General features: G+C 38.2%; 1 protein-coding gene across 1 annotated transcript in view; it reads left to right on the plus strand.

Annotated features, from left to right (window-relative positions):
* The window catches only part of TBX18 (T-box transcription factor 18), a 30,098-nt gene extending 13,578 nt beyond the window's left edge, over positions 1–16,520 (plus strand). Inside the window, exons 5-8 of the mRNA XM_055535568.1 lie at positions 195–362; positions 5,141–5,205; positions 11,836–11,930; positions 13,537–16,520. Coding sequence (XP_055391543.1) covers positions 195–362; positions 5,141–5,205; positions 11,836–11,930; positions 13,537–14,261 — 1,053 coding nt within the window. The 3' untranslated portion in view covers positions 14,262–16,520. The remainder of the gene's footprint in view (positions 1–194; positions 363–5,140; positions 5,206–11,835; positions 11,931–13,536) is intronic.
* The last annotated feature ends 486 nt before the right edge of the window (positions 16,521–17,006 follow it).

The following is a 17,006-nucleotide window of genomic DNA, read 5'->3' on the forward strand; positions in this document are numbered from 1 at the left end:
TTTGTATGCACACTTTCCAAACAGCTTCCTAATTGTCTCACTCCAGTTTTCATACACTTTATTAAATTGGGACTTTCACAGCCTTGGGTATCTTTATTTCTAACTGGGATTTGTTTTACACATTCAGTATTTAGTCAGGGGTTGAGGTTGGGTAGAAGTTGCTGACAAATTTGCCTTCTCTTTCCTTGATATAGATTATACTTCATTCTATGCACAAATACCAACCGCGAGTCCACATCATCCGTAAAGACTGTGGGGATGATCTTTCTCCTATCAAGCCTGTTCCATCTGGAGAGGGAGTGAAGGCATTTTCCTTTCCAGAAACTGTTTTCACCACTGTCACCGCCTATCAGAACCAGCAGGTATTGTTTTCAGAATTGGAATCTTTCTAGACTTTTAATTTCATATGCAGATTAAAAGCTAGCTCTCTTTTTCACTCTATCTAAAAGTTAAGAATGGTCATAAAGTGCTTGCCATGTATGACATCCAGAATGTGTGTGTGTGTGTGTGTGTATATATATATATATACACATATACATATATATATATACACATATACATATATATATATACACATATACATATATATATACACATATACATATATATATATATATATACACACACACACACACATATACCCCCAGCTGTCAACACAGGAGACATAACAAAAGGGGTTTGATTGCTCAGTCGGGAAAATCCTCTGGAGGAGGGTATTGCAACCCACTCCAGTATTCTTGCCTGGAGAATCCCATGGACAGAGAAGCCTGGTGGGCTATGGTCCATAGGATTGCAAAGAGTCAGACATGACTGAAGTGACTTAGCATGCCTGCATATGTAGTAATAATTATTTATCCAAGATGCCCTTGTAAAGCTACTCTAGTGAAGATTTCTTCAGACCAGCATGACTGGCAGTGTAGGTTTACTTTCCATTTTGAGACATTGAATCCTGATGTCATAATTAAAATTAGAAAGCATGTTTACTGACTAGGAAATAGACCCGTAGAATATGAAAGTGAGTTGTATCACAGGACATGAGATTTGTCAGCTCACTTTATTTTAAAGCTGCCATCCATGTGTTAGGGGAAGTATTTCAGAATCATTTATCCTTCTTATATGTACAAAAGTGCTATTTCTTTAATTGTGATAGAGAGTTATACATACCCTTACTGTCTGAGAGATGAGCAATTGTGGAGTAATCCTTTCATTAAATTAGAAATAATTTGAGAAGTGAAATATTTCTTTTCTCTATAAGTGAGCATTAATATATGTCATTATTTAAGGCTGTATCAAGCAGGTGGAAAATTGAATGGAGGCAATTATTTGACCCATGCAATTTTCTGGCCAGTTTTCATAAGAAATAGCAATATAGTGGAACAATGTGGTCTGTGGTAGATTTTTTTTTTTTAATTTTCAAAGGTCAGCAGCATTATTTTAGATTTTCACTTCTCTTGACATTTATATACATCTCAGTCAACAATCTAAGGCTTTAAGGTCTCTGTTTTGGTTTTTTTGTTGTTTTAAATCTTCTTAGGAGATTTGAACCCTGCCCTATGAGTTCTCCCTTAGGGCTGAGAAGCTCTTCTGCTCTCATCCATGGGTGACACCACCCAAGCTGTCTTGTCCTCTCACACTCACATTGTCACACTTTTTATGTAGGCTTTTAGGAGGGAACATGAAATTAACCTTTAAAAGGGCTGGAGATAATTAAGATTTTTTTTTTTTTTTAAGGTATAGCCCCTTAGGGCTTCTCAGGTGGCCCTAGTGATAAAGAACCCACCTGCCAATACAGGAAATGTAAGAGATGTGGGTTCAATCCCTGGGTCATGAAGATTACCTGGAGGAGGGCATGGCAATCCACTCCAGTATTCTTGCCTGGAGAATCCCATAGACAAGGAGTCCATGGCAGTCTAGAGTTCATAGGGTCACACAGAATCGGACACAACTGAAGTGAAACATGCACGCTCCCTTTTCATCTTTATTGGCTTTGTTACAATATTTCTTCTGTTTTATGTTTTGTGTTTTTGGCTGTGAGGCATGTGGGATCTTACCTCTTCAACCAGGGATGGAACCAGAAGCCCCCTCATTAGAAGGCAAAGTGTTAACAACTGGACCACCAGGAAGTCCCAGGAATATATTCTTAAAATATATCAGTCATAGAAAATGATTTTTTTTCAGGAAAAATACAATGTGTAAGGAGAAAAGAGGCATTTTGTACCTTTGGTACCTTTTAAACAACCCTGTTAATCTTTCTTCTCTGTCTCTCTCTGAATTACGCATCCAATTAACTGTGTATTAAATGTTATTTTAAACATGTATTTTCTCCAAGCCTCTGTTATACAATAAACAAAATACAGTGGGTTTTTGATACATATTGGCGACTAACACCAATTCACAAATGCTGATAAATCAGTTAAGAGGATGGAATAGTTGGAAGAAAGGAAATTGATCATGAAAAATGTAGTTATTCTTTTTTTTGTTAACTTCCCAGCTGTGTTTTGAAGAACTTATGGGAAATTGATAGGCTTCCATGCCTGGTGGTTACCAGCATAAGCTCTGAAACTTGGGGTCCCAGTCCAGTCCTATAGCCGAGTAACCTTATAATCATAAAAAACTTAAGCCAGTATAAAAGAAAACATAAAACTGGGATAATAACTACATCTAAGTTGCTATGAGAATTAAATGAAATAATATGTGCAAAACTCATATTATAGCATACATGGTATGCACATAATAGATGTGATATCAGTATAATGATGCTGGTGATTGCAATGTATTTAAACAAGCACCATGATATAAATCTGAACTCCTTTTTATTTTTTTTATTTAAAAATTTATTTATTTATTTTAATTGGAAGCTAATTACTTGACAATATTGTGGTGGTTTTTGCCATACCTGAATCAGCCATGGGTGTTCATGTGTTCCCCATCCTGAACCCCCCTCCCACCTCCCTCCCCATCCCATCCCTCAGGGTCATCCCAGTGCACCAGCCCTGAGCACCCTGTCTCATGCATTGAACCTGGACTGTCGATCTGTTTAACATATGATAATATACATGTTTCAATGCTCTTCTCTCAAATCATCCCACCCTCGCCTTCTCCCACAGAGTCCAAAAGTTTGTTCTTTACATCTGTGTCTCTTTTGCTGTCTTGCATATAGGGTCATTGTTACCATCTTTCTAAATTCCATAATATGCGTTAATATACTGTATTGGTGTTTTTCTTTCTAACTTACTTCACTCTGTATGATAGGCTCCAGTTTCATCCACTTCATTAGAACTGATTCAAATGCATTCTTTGTAATAGCTGTAAACTCTTTTTTAAAATACTATTTTTTGCTTTGTTTTTCCATTTACTTATAGCTCAGAAATATTTTTTTAAACTTCTTCCCCTGTACTTTATTTTTTTTATTTTTAATTTTTTTTTATTGGAGTGTAATTGCTTTACAGGGTTGTATTAGTTTCTGCTGTACAACAATATGAATCACTCATATGTATATGTGTATATCCCCTCTGTCTTGAACCTCCTTCCCACCCCACCCCAACATCCCACCCCTCTAGGTCATCACAGAACCCCAAGGTCAACTTCCTGTGCTATACGGCAGCTTCCCATTAGCTATCTATTTTACTCATGGTAGTTTATATATGTCAATATTCCTATCCCAATTTATTCCACCCTCCCCTTTCCCACTGTGTTAAAATACTGTTTTAAACGAATGTTTAAGTTATTAAGTCTTCTTTAAGCATTATTTAAATGAACAGATAATTGAGCTATAATGAATTATAAAGAATTCTTTCAATGGCAGAGTGATAGACATAGTGAATTACTTAGCAGACTCTTACATTATCTTGTTATAATGTAGTTTTGTCCACAAACTTGGAGAAGGAAATGGCAACCCACTCCAGTATTCTTGCCTAGAGAATCTTGTGGATGGAGGAGCCTGGTGAGCTGCTGTCCATGGGGCTGCACAGAGTCAGACACGACGGAAGCAACTGAGCAGCAGCATCCACAAACTAAGATAGTAGCATATGGAATACACCTCCCTTAGGTGTTGCAAAGCTGATTGGCAGATGGCTGAAAGTGCACACAACATGATATAGGGGGACTTCAGGTGACTCTCCAGAGATGCCTTTCTTTGCCTTAGTGTCATTCAGCAGTGTTCATTTGTCCTTGACCAAAATGTCACAATTAGAACTTAGTAGATTCTACTAAACCAAGGAACACAGAAAACAAAGCATGATGTGCTTCTTAGAAAATAGGCTATAAACTTCTCTGGGCAAGATGGAGATATGGTCAGAAACAGATGGGATGTTGTTTATTAGTGTCAATTCCAAGATGGTATAACTAAAAAAAATTGTTTATAATGGAGATGATTAGACCACTTATAAAAAATTTTCCCTCATATCCTGGGATCTTCCTGAATAAAAATCTAGTTATAAGTCAACAAATTACAGCTGTAGTTAAAATGAAGCTATTATTTATTTCTCCTATGTGTATAAGATTGAATCTTATTAAAACCTTCAAGTCATGGTTACCTTTGGTTAGACATTCACTGTAGTGCTCTGACCAGGTCACGACTCCACAGATGAAAGCAGAGATGAGACCTGTAAAGATGATTTGAGGAGAGACAAAGAAAAACGGAAGGCAGGAACGTTCAAGGAGTATATATTGCCTATTTCTGAAGAACATTAACAACATTTAAGTATACTTCTACTTAAATAGAAGTTGGATATTAGCTGTTCTCCATCACCACTACTGCAAAAGAAGCAGACACATTTCACAGAGTTAAGAAAGGGAAGAATTTTAAAGAGATTGTCAAATGAAGGGCAATTATCAACAGACGATTCAGAATCCCCTTCTCTAGGGATATTAATAGCAAAGCAAACTTTATTACAGTGCTTGGATAGAAGTAGGGAAATGTTCTTTTCATAGCAAATGAATGTCTAGATGACTTCTGAAATATTCTTGTAGCTTTGCTGCTAAGATAATAAAATACCCGAGAAACAGGGGAGAAGAACACAGAATCCTCTGACAGTTGATTCTGGAGTTTCTTATAGTTCTTCCATCACTACCATTTTTTATAACCTCCCTTGGCTTTTATCTTAAGATTTGATGTGATTTTTTTGTTTCTACTCTGCAGATTACTCGCCTGAAGATAGATAGGAATCCCTTTGCCAAAGGCTTCCGAGACTCCGGGCGTAATAGGTGAGTCTTAGTTAAAAACATTCTGGCTGTGATAAATACATTTGATTTTTATGGTGAATTTTCCACTACAAAGTAAATAGTTAAATTTACTTATGTGATTTTGAAATCATTTTTTATAAAGTTTAAATTTGTTAATATCACTGAGGCATGAATATAACTTATTTTGGGTGCATCATTGTGGCTTACTCATTTCTAAGCTGAATGTTGATGTGAAATGCTGGGGTGAAAACAGAAGTTCTCAGGGTGTACAGTGCATGCTGCCTCTGGAGGGGCTTTGTAGAAACCTGTGCCTCCAGAGCCAGGATCTTTAATATCCCAAGTCAAAATACTGTCTGCATCTGCTCTTGGTTTAGAATTTGCTTAGCAATGTCACAACTATGTATTGATCTGTCTTCGAAATATGACAGAGACTCTTGTTCACTCAGATTTTCAACTAGAATTTGAAACTACTCCCCACTGCCAAGACAGCTGATGTTCTTTAGTTTCCAAATTTGTCTTGGCTCTACTGACAGCCACACACTTGTTTATTTTTTCTGTGTCGTGTTTTATGGTGTTTGTACTAAGTGGGAGAGCTACAGTAATGAATTCCACTCTATTACTCTTTATCAAAAAGCAGATCTCCTTAGTCTGTGTGCCAAGAGTTTTTGAATTTATTGATATGATTCTATTCCAATAGAGTTGGTGTGACATTTTCTAAAATATTTTATAACTGTTGATAGTAATAATAGACTAACGTTCTCCAGATGCCCTCTCTGCGTAAGACTTTGACTTAAATGTTTTGAAAAGCATTTTGTTTTTAAAAAGTATTTGAGGCATTTTTATCACCTTATTCCAGACATTATTTTAATACTTCTTAAAAACTTGGTATTGATAGGCTGTGGCTATATGAGGTCGAAACCCTCAATTATCTTATTTTAGGAACAATTACACTTAAAATTGTAGAGAGAAAACAATCACGTAGAAGTCCAGACTTTTAGTTCTTTCAGATGATTGGCTGAGCAAGGTAAGTATAGACAGAGACCTTTTCTCAGTATAAACTTATGTGCCTGCAGAAAGACTTGATTTCATCTTCATGTGCAATGGCTCTTTTATTTATTTTTTTTCTTTTTCAGATTATTTTCCATTGTGGTTTATTATAAGATATTGAATATAGTTCCCTGTGCTATACAGTAGGACGCTGTGGTTTATCTGCTTTATATATAGTAGTTTGTATCTGCTAATCACTAATTTATCCCTCCCCCTTTGGTAATGCAGTGGTTCTTTTAAACACCATGTACTATGAGGACTGGGCATCACCGACCTGATGGACATGAGTTTGAGTAGGCTCCGGGAGTTGGTGATAGATAGGGAAGCCTGGCGTGCTGCAGTTCCATGGGGTCACAGTGCCGGACACGACTGAGTGACTGAACTGACTGAATGCTGCTGCTGCTGCTCCTAAGTTGCTTCAGTCGTATCCAACTCTGTGCGACCCCATAGACAGCAGCCCACCAGGCTCTCCCATCCCTGGGATTCTCCAGGCAAGAACACTGGAGTGGGTTGTCATTTCTGGGACTTAAATGTATGAGAGTAGAATACCCTCTAGTTTAGCGCAGGCAGATCAATAAGACTGACTAATAATGCAGCTTCTGTCTGAAATCCTTTACTCTGTAGGAAGATTTCCGGGTGTTCCTACCATACGTCTGCTGTACTGAGATTATTCTATTGTTTTAGATGTCTCTTTCCATGTGGAGAAAAACTTTGCTTGGCTTTTGTTACATCATTGCATTAGCTCCTAGTTAACATTGCTTTTCAGAGGAGTTTCTGAAAGCTGAATAAATCAGTAACTGAGGTGCTTATTGGTGAGGTGACTGGGAGCCCCTGGGATGACTCCTTTTTCGACCTTGACAAATACTTTGATGAAATCTTCTTGTGACTTTTCTGATAGCAGAATATTTATCTATTTAAGAACCTTGCATGGCTTTCAGTTATTATTTTTTTTTTTTTTTTTTAAGCAGAGAATGAATTTATTGAAACTCACTGAAACTCCAGGAAGGCAGTACTGAGACTTGAGACTATACTGTGCTCTGCTTAGTCATTCAGTCGTGTCCAACTCTTTGCGACCCCATGGACTGTAGCCTGCCAGGCTCCTCTGTCCATTTCGATTCTCCAGGCAGGAATACTGGAGTAGGTTGCCATGCCCTCCTCCAGGGGATCTTCCCAACCCAGAGATCCAACCCAGGCCTCCCTCGTTGCAGGCAGATTATTTACTGACTGAGCCGCCTGGGAAACCATGTGACTATACTGCCAGGACTAATTCCAGGCTCTCCTGTAGGATGCCTCTAGCAAAGACCTCACTGCTGTTGACATTGTGAGGTCACATGGCTTTAACACTGTCTTTTTTTTTTCCTTTCTACATTTATTGAGATGTCATTGACATACAGCACTGCTCAAGTTTAAGGTGTACCACATAATGATTTAACTCACATACATCATGAAACAATTATCATAATAAGTTTAGTGAGCATACATCATCTCATATAGGCATAAATTAAAGAAAAACAGTTTTTTCCTCGTGATGAGAACACATAGAATTAACTTTCTTATATAACATAGAGCACTGTTAGTTATATTTATCATTTTGTACATTACTGTCAGTTCTTTTTTGAAGTGATAGCCTTAAACATTTTTAAAGATGTATTTGGGGTAGTATTTATAGTGCATAAGCCTGTAAATGGAAGTGAGATGATAGATACATACTAGGTTGGCCAAAAAGTTCGTTCAGAATAATTTTCCATAAGATGTAATGGAGAAACCCAAATGAATTTTTGGCCAACCAATATTGCAAGGCTTCAAAAAGAATTTTAGGTAAGATGGCACAATTAAAAGGTGGGTTTTTGGTTTTTTTTTGGATCAGTTAAAAAAAAAAATCAGGGGCATTGGTCAAAATAAACCACTAAGTCTCTTGTTTGGTATTATGAGGTCAAAATGCTAGGTTCAATAGAAATTTTTCTTTCCTTTCACTGTTGAAGGGGTATAAGCCATTGCAGTCATGGTGCTGGCTAGTGTTTATTTCCTGATTCTACACCTTTTAAAGTTTTTAATAGATATGCAAAAAATAATGAATTATATCTTAACACTTTTTAAAAGGTTGTTAAACTTTCAAATTTTTATTTTACTCCAACTGGTTAAATAATACCTTAATATAGGAAAAACCCTACTGAGCTTATATATAGCTTCCCTGTTGGTGAAATGAATAGTTTCACTTTTTTTCTCATTAAAATGAATTCTCCTGCTTATGACAGACAAACTCTTCAGTGCTTATTTTTGAATGCTAAATATCTGTGACTCAATATTAAATATCTGTGAATCAATATTAAATACTTTAACATTTTCCACTGATAAATGCGAAAGGCACTTTTATGGAAAAGAGAGAATGTGGTAAGCTTTGAAGATTTCTAACTTACGTATTGTTTTCCTTAATTAAAAAAAGAAAGAGCCCAAGTTATCTATAAGATCAGGAGGGTGCATTGGTGCTGAGGACTTGGGGAAGGGGTAATATGTTTTCATATATTAATAGAGGAAAAATCCCATGAGAAAAAGTGCAAAATATTTCTTTAAGACCCCTGATTTTGATGTACTGTTACTACTTTTTAATATACATTCTGTTTTTATTTTTTCCCTATACATGAAATAAATTATGCAGGACGAGAAATAAACTTGGACTTGTGATTTTTTAAACTTTATAAAACAATTTGCTTTAATTAAAAATTATACCTTCCTGGCTATTTATGGTCCTACAGCCTATTTTATAGAAATCAGTAGCTTCAGCCCTTAAAAGCGCTCCTGCAGGACATTTGTTACGTGAAGGAGAATTTATGTGCTGAGAATAGTTTCATTCTTCAGTTAGGCCTTAGGGTTGACCCTATAAAATCTTTTACTCAGGAAGGTACAAAAATTTCTTCTCTTTAAATACTTTAGGAAAAAACATAACCATTTTACTAAATAAACTCGGCTATTTGATAGCATAAATTAGGGTGGTGATAAAATGTGGAAATTGTTCAAAGGCATCTTGTATAAATTATCACCTTGGCTACACTCCTGCAGGAGGTGCCTTTTATCTTTTCTTTAACTAGACGGGAAAAGTCTCCATTACTGGGGAAAATGAAGACTTTTTTTTTTTAAAGTCCAGATTCAGCTAATAAATATTTTATAACTGTTTCCTGCAAAATATCTGAAATCCTTTCTGGAACTTGCAGTGTGAAACAGCAGCCTCAAGAAAAATATCAGTAGGTCCAAATCAGACCACTTGTAGATCTGTAACCTTCAGAGCATCTCTTTAAGGCTGAGGGTTACCCATTTGTGAGGACTAGTAACTTCTCCCTAAGAACTTGGAATATGGGTTTGTATTTGAACCATAGTCAAGTTTACACCGCTAAAGCAAATAATGCACTGATGCTCATCTCCACGGTTAACACATTTCTAAGTCCTGTGAATATTCATTAATTGCCTCTTAGTAAATTCCCCCTGAGGCCCCTCCAGGACTACTTACGTATTCTGAACATTTAAAACTGTAAGTACAAAAATTCATCTGTGTTTAACGAAACAGTTTAGGACAAAGCTGTGTCCTAAATTCTATAACTTAAAAAAGCTTGTTTCTAGAAAGTCATAAAAAAATTGAGTATTAGTACAAGCTAAAATAAAGTAATGGAATAAACAGCACCCAGCATTCATGAGGGGCTTCCCAGGTGGCGCTGGTGGTAAAGAATCTGCCTGACAATGCAAGAGATGTAAGAGATGTGAGTTCAATTCCTGGTTGGGAAGATCCTCTGGAGGATGGCATGGCAACCCACAGCACTATTCTTGCCTGGGGAATCCTATAGACAGAGGAACCTGGTGGGCTACAGTCCATAGAGTCAAAAAGAGTTGGACGCAACTGAAGCGACTTAGCATGCATGCATGCACAGCATTCATGAGTCTAGTATTAAATGCAACCTGCAGATTATGTGGGGATTTGAGACTGATACAGCTGCCAAACTTCTCCCTTCAATACTTTACATAAAATATTGTTGAGTAGAGTGTTCTTAGACCTGGTTTGTAGTCAGCCACAGATACAATGTCTGGTTTGTAAATTGCTTAGTGGTAAACTTTAGGGCTAGGAGAGGACTCAGAACTTTGTATTCCAGTTCTCACTTTGTGGGCAATGGCAGTCCAGGGAGCTCCAAACATTTACTCAATGTTAGAGGGTTGTAGTCACAGTCCAATTCTCCTGACCCCAATCCAGTGTCCTGAGCACTAACTAGTCCTATCTCTGGGGCACAATGATTCCATCCAAAGCCAGATTCTGTTCTTCATGCTCAGTGCAGCCCAGGGCAAGTAAGGGAAGATGGTTTTATCTGTATGCACAGGTCACTTACTCTGGGTCTCCCGGGAGTTTTCACCATGTTGTATAGGAGGTGTGACTCTGAAGGGGGTGTGTCTCTAGTCCTAGTTCATAGGTTATGACTTGGAGATGCAGGGAATCTACAGCAGCTATCACATGGAGTCTAAGCTGTTAATCATACTCCCTGTCTTTAAATTTGCATTAAACACAGATTATCTGCATTCACTAAAACTGTATCTGACAATCTCAAAGAGGTGGCCTTGTATAGTGTGACACTCAGGAATCAGGCATTTTCTTCAGCAAAGCTGTGCATTTCATGGAAAGCATAATGTTACCTGAATTAACAGATTGATTAGGGCTGAGATGGTTGAGGGAAAAGTGGAAAGGCCTTGAGAAGGTGCTAGTTGAGTGAAGGAACTCATTTCTAGGACCTGAAGGACTTAATTATCTGATATACAATAAGGAAGACTCTGAATCACTTACGGTAGGAGACGCATACATTTTTGTGTGTATTTAGAGTAGTCAGCCATGTTTTAAAATTTATAGATATCATGTGGATAGTCCATTATGAAGTTATCCTATCTCTTTGTGTCCATTCATTAAGTGTATGTAGAGGCTTTACCATAATGTCTGATGCTAATACTAGATCTGTGTACCTTAGCGCCCTATGAGATCACCTTGCTGTGGTTCTCCTGGAAGCTGGGTTGAGAATTCAGGGCTGCTGCCCTGAGCCCTCCCTGGCTGTCCTGGGTGTGGTGATCATGCCTCGGAGAAAGAAGTGAATTTTCCTTGGATGACTGCTCTTCTAGGCTGGCGGTCAAGGCACTGAACGATTGGTAGAAATGCCTCTTTGTGGGAGCAAACTTTTGTGGCAGAGCCCTCCTCATCAGAGGAGTAGTAATGTATCAGGGAAAGAGGGTGCTTCCGGATCACACAGAGCCTTGGACTCAGGGCGGCCAGGATGGATGGTCTTCACATTGTCTTCCTAGCACAGGGGGCAGCTTTTGTATCCCCTGACATCAGCTCATTTTTCAGAGAATATTAACAGGACCTGCTGGCAGTTTCTATCCTCTGTGCTCTTGGTGACAGAATAGTGGCTCATCTCCAGACCATTTTTTTGGTGTGTGTCCGTGCCAAGCCTTTAACCTGCCAATGAGGGAGGCACTGTCAACACCAGTGGTGTTTCCTGAGCAGCTTATTACGAGTGAAAACTCCAACTGCTCCTAACTTGGCTTCTTGTGTTCGTCCCCTGTCCTGACCCTTCCATTTAGAATGGGTTTGGAAGCTCTTGTGGAGTCATATGCATTCTGGAGACCTTCACTACGGACCCTCACCTTTGAAGATATCCCTGGAATTCCCAAGCAAGGTAAATAATGAAGTCTCCTGGGTCGTAGATATGGTCAGTTCCTACCTAGATGCTCAGGCACTGCAAAATGCCGAAGTCATTACTATTGTCTAATGGCTACGTCATTACCAACATCCTTCTATTATAAGATCCCTCCCTTTTGTGTCTGGTGTAGGTACGGGCCAGGAAAATGGCTAGTGTGGTCATAAGTTAAGTTTTGGATGTTTTAGGCTGTTTATGTATTTCATGACCTTTATTTCACCTTTAATTTTTTTTTTTTTTCCTTAAAATTAGAGGTAGACTAGTTGGCCCTGGTACTTGGTGTACTTCACAAGAAATTATAGATATTGGTCCTAGATCATCCTTTTTTGCTCCCTTCTTTCTTCACTTCCTTCAACTGAATTGCCTCTAGGCATGTTTCTCCTGCTGATTTATGATATGAAGTTCAGGTATACTGAGGCAGCCTTCCCTGAGATCACTGTTGAGCATTTCCAACAAGCCCAGGGCTGGGGTTTCCTCAAAGAGGCTGCATGGAACAGGATGATGCTTCCTTCTCTACTGGGTAGCTAGGACTCACAGCCCAATCCTGCACTCAGTCCTGCACTTAATTCCTGACCCTGCCTGGCATCCCCATGAGAATTTAGCATGCTAGGATTTTAGATAATTATCATTGGGTAGATTGGGCTCTTAGATTATTTTGAGAAGCTATATAAAACACTGTCTCTAGAGCAATGAAGGTTTTACAACCTGTCCAGCCCATTGGAATTCTCTTCTCTCCCTAAGTTCCATCAAGTTGCAGACATCAATCTGCCAGCAAATCTGGGGGGTGGGGGGCGATCAGCTGCCACCACTGTTATTGATTGGAGGCAGGGTTAAACACCCTCTCTATTTCACAGGACTGTTTATCTGTTGGACCTCTGCTCTTGGGTTAGCATGTGATTCACCAAACCGCTTTCTGTTTGGAAATGAGATTTTTGAAGTTTGAGACTGTTGCCTTATTGTAATAGCCCTGCATACGTGGTAGTCACTGACCCACAGAAGCTTTCAGTGGGAGGTTGCCAGTTCGTTTGAGACAGGATGGGTCTGGCCAGTTTGGATCTTTCCTTTGAATTCCTTCTTTTTTCTTGCAAGAAAATATATCGATCCAGAGCAAACTCTGCTGAAAAAAAGAGTAAAAAGTGGGTAGAAGTGAGGTGATAGTTATACTTCTGGAAAAAATTACAGAGTAAGATGAAATTTATATTTTCTTAAGTTGCTGGGAAAGTCAATATTTGTAATGTTTATTACAAAATAATGAGAAAACTCTGAGAAAACTAATTGAGGGAGAAAATGTGAAAAATTGATGTGGTAGAGTGCTAATACCTTTTGCAAATAAACAAACAAAAACAATAAAAAGCAAACAAATAAACAAAAAAGACCATCCCTTGGGGAGATAATTTTTCTTGAAAATTTTGAGAGTATCTGTGTTTAAAGTCATTCAGTCTAAATTCAATTACATTACAATTCCTGAGAGCGGAGACCATCTCCTTTTTGTCTTTGTACCTGCTCCATATAACAAGTCGCGTCTAGCTCATGTGTACAAAATTGCAAGGAAAAGAGGCTCTTTACATTTCAACTTCTTTTGTAGGAAATACAGGTTCCTCTACCTTACTCCAAGGTTCTGGGAATGGTGTTGCAGCCACCCACCCTCATCTTTTGTCCGGCTCCGCTTGCTCATCTCCTGCCTTCCATCTGGGACCCAACACCAGCCAGCTGTGTGGTCTGGCCCCAGCTGACTATTCCGCCTGCGCCCGCTCTGGCCTCACCCTCAACCGATACAGCACATCCTTGGCTGAGACCTACAACAGGCTCACCAACCAGACAGGGGAGACTTTCGCCCCTCCCAGGACTCCCTCCTACGTGGGCGTCAGCAGCAGTGCCTCGGTGAACATGTCCATGGGTGGCACGGATGGAGACACCTTCAGCTGCCCACAGACCAGCTTGTCCATGCAGATTTCAGGGATGTCTCCCCAGCTCCAGTACATCATGCCTTCACCCCCCAGCAACGCCTTTGCTGCTAACCAGACCCACCAGGGTTCCTACAACACGTTCAGATTACACAGCCCCTGTGCCTTGTATGGGTATAACTTCTCCACATCCCCTAAACTGGCTGCCAGTCCTGAGAAAATTGTTTCTTCCCAAGGAAGTTTCTTGGGGTCCTCACCGAGTGGGACCATGACGGATCGGCAGATGTTGCCCCCCGTGGAAGGCGTGCACCTGCTTAGCAGTGGGGGTCAGCAGAGTTTCTTTGACTCTAGGACCCTAGGAAGCTTAACTCTCTCATCATCTCAAGTATCTGCACATATGGTCTGATGAAGCCTTTAAGTTAAACTGCATTCGAATCCAGCTAAAGTATTTTCTTTCTTTGTTTTCTTTTACTATTTTTTTTTTCACTTTGGAAAGCAATATGAAAAGAAACTTATCAAGTAGCTTGTAAAATGTATATATAATAGAAAATGAAGGCTCACTGAGGGTTTTGACTTCCTCATGGTGAGATTGTGATTAGCTATGGTATATATGTATACTGTATGTGGCATGTGGAGTTTGCAGCCTACAAAACCACATCCTCCCTCTATTTTTCTCCCCAGTTGCACAAGTATTGGCATCATATAGTATGTTTAACCAAAGTTCTTATACTTAAAAAAAAAAAAAAACAAACAGCAAACTTAAAACTTGGCAATGATACTAACCAGACTAAGACGTATAACTTAATTTATCAGGAAAATGCTCTACACAGTTTCCTACTTGAGTGTTGATAACCAGCAGTAACCAGCACACAGAGTCTTGCAATTTGTTATTCTTGGGCACAGTGTGAGAACCTAAGATGCAAAAGCCAGTTGAAGTCTCAGTAATAGTTCTGAGGTATTTGTAATCACGAAGGATTAGCTTTTGTGTTCCTGCTTGCTCTTATTTATCACATCTATTAGGTGACTTTGGTCCTGTAAAAATTCATAATCCATAATAATTATTTCCCTAAAGAAGATAGAGAGGCTTGTAATTTTTTCACTTTCCATTGGACATATAAGAGGTATTTATTCATATGCAGAGAATAAATTTCCAGTGTTTTGGACTTTCTTGGTTCATTTTATTTAGTATCAAGTAGACCAATAAATATTTTAAATTCCAGTTTTCACCAGAAAAGGAATATATGCTATGACTGAAATGGCAAAAAGAAAATAAATCCACCTCAAATACTTTGATTCCAATGAAAAATGTCTTAACTTTTTAAATCAAGAGGAATAATATTTTCTGCTTTGCCTTAGGTTTTTATAGTGTGGTTTTTTTCATTCAGATTTCTTTTTCCATCTTGCTTTGAGATTCCTGACCCATGATCTAGAAGTAAAAAGAAAAGGCATTTACACTACTTATTTATGTCTCGAAAATTCCTGCAAATCGAAACCTCTCCCCTCCCTGAACCTTGTCCCTTTGTCTGAGTCTTTTTCAAAACAGATAGATTCTAGGTCTTCATGGTGTTAAATAGCGCTGGAAGGAATTTCAGGGGGTTATCTCCAGCAATCTGTCTTTTAGGGGTTGCAGTGCAAAGGCCAAAACCCATTACTATAAAGTCCTTCTTGGAAGACTAAGGAGGAAGATACCAATTATGATAAAGGAGCTGTAAAACTTTTAACCTCAACATCATTTTTAGCCTTGAAACTGAAAAAAAAAGAAAAACATTATTTTTAAAAAATTCCCCCAAATAATGTGCACATGGTTTCAAAACAAGTAGTAACTTTGATAGCACAAAATGAGATTAATAGGAAAAATTAAGAATGCAAGATGAAGAGCATTACCATATATTTGTTGAGAATAAAACTTTGTGTCTGGACATTGACTCATTACGTTTCATATATTTGTCAAACGAAAGCAGTGGAGTTTCTTCAGTGCTAAACAGAATGGCATTATCCTATCCTTAGTTTGATGGGGAAAGAATGTAGTTCCTGATTTGCTTCTTTACCTTAAAACAGCATGGATATTATATATTTAGGGGGATTACTATTTGAACAGTATTTTCACACAATGTGACTCTGTTTATACATACTGATAAATTTCTTCATGGATGCTCTTAACAGTTCATCAAGTGAGTATTGATCTTTAAATTTAAAATTAGTGTGAAGGTACATGACATATTTCCAGTAAGTAGATCTATGTAACATGTTTGTGTATGGTATTAATAGATAAAGATTTGGGAAAAGTCCTTATTATGAACATATCCCAGCCTCAGAGTCTGGCATAATTTCAGGAGAACAAGAGAGTTTTCCAACTTGAGAAAACATGGAAAGTAATGATCTATTCCTATATATATTAATAAGATGAGAATTTTCCTTTCTGCTCTTTGTGATTTGAGATGACACCACAATACGAGGAGGATTTTTAATCTTTTCCTTTTGATCAGCAGTATTGTACAAGTGCTATTTCCTTTAGGTTTTACTGTAAATATTAATCATGTCACTTCAAAGACTAGCCTTTTATCGTTATATTAAATGACATAACAAGCATTGATAATTATAATTATATATCTGTATTTTATTAAAAAATGCTTAAGAAATTATATATTAAAGTGTGTTACTAAACCCTTTTATGGCTTTGAAGAGGAATCATTTAAAGTGTCTATAAACGTTGTTCCAAGAATAGGCATACACATGCAGACTCCAAACACAAATTTTGTAGCTTACAATTACAAGGCATGAGGACATGGGCCTGGTATTCATTTTTCATGTGTTAAATATAATTTCTTGGTGCTTTGACCATGTCATTGAAGGTGAAGCCCTGACAAATGGTGAACACATGAAAATTCAAATGTGAGAAGAAGAGGAAGGCAGACTGGGATGTTTTGTTTTGGGTCCAAGGGGGAAGGGCAAGGATGTAAGAATAAGCTACTTGTACCACTGACCAGTGATGACAGATCACTTTTAGACCCCTTGCCCAGAAAACATTCCAAGGGACATTGTGATGAGGTGAGGTTGTTGCTATCACAACCAGTCACATTTTGAAAATTAACACTTGCTTCCACACAAGCTCCCTTCCAGAGGTCAACAGCTTTTCTCTAGCAGGGCACCC

The sequence above is a fragment of the Bubalus kerabau genome, chromosome 9, assembly GCF_029407905.1.
Source record: "Bubalus kerabau isolate K-KA32 ecotype Philippines breed swamp buffalo chromosome 9, PCC_UOA_SB_1v2, whole genome shotgun sequence".
Taxonomy (NCBI): Eukaryota; Metazoa; Chordata; class Mammalia; order Artiodactyla; family Bovidae; genus Bubalus; species Bubalus kerabau.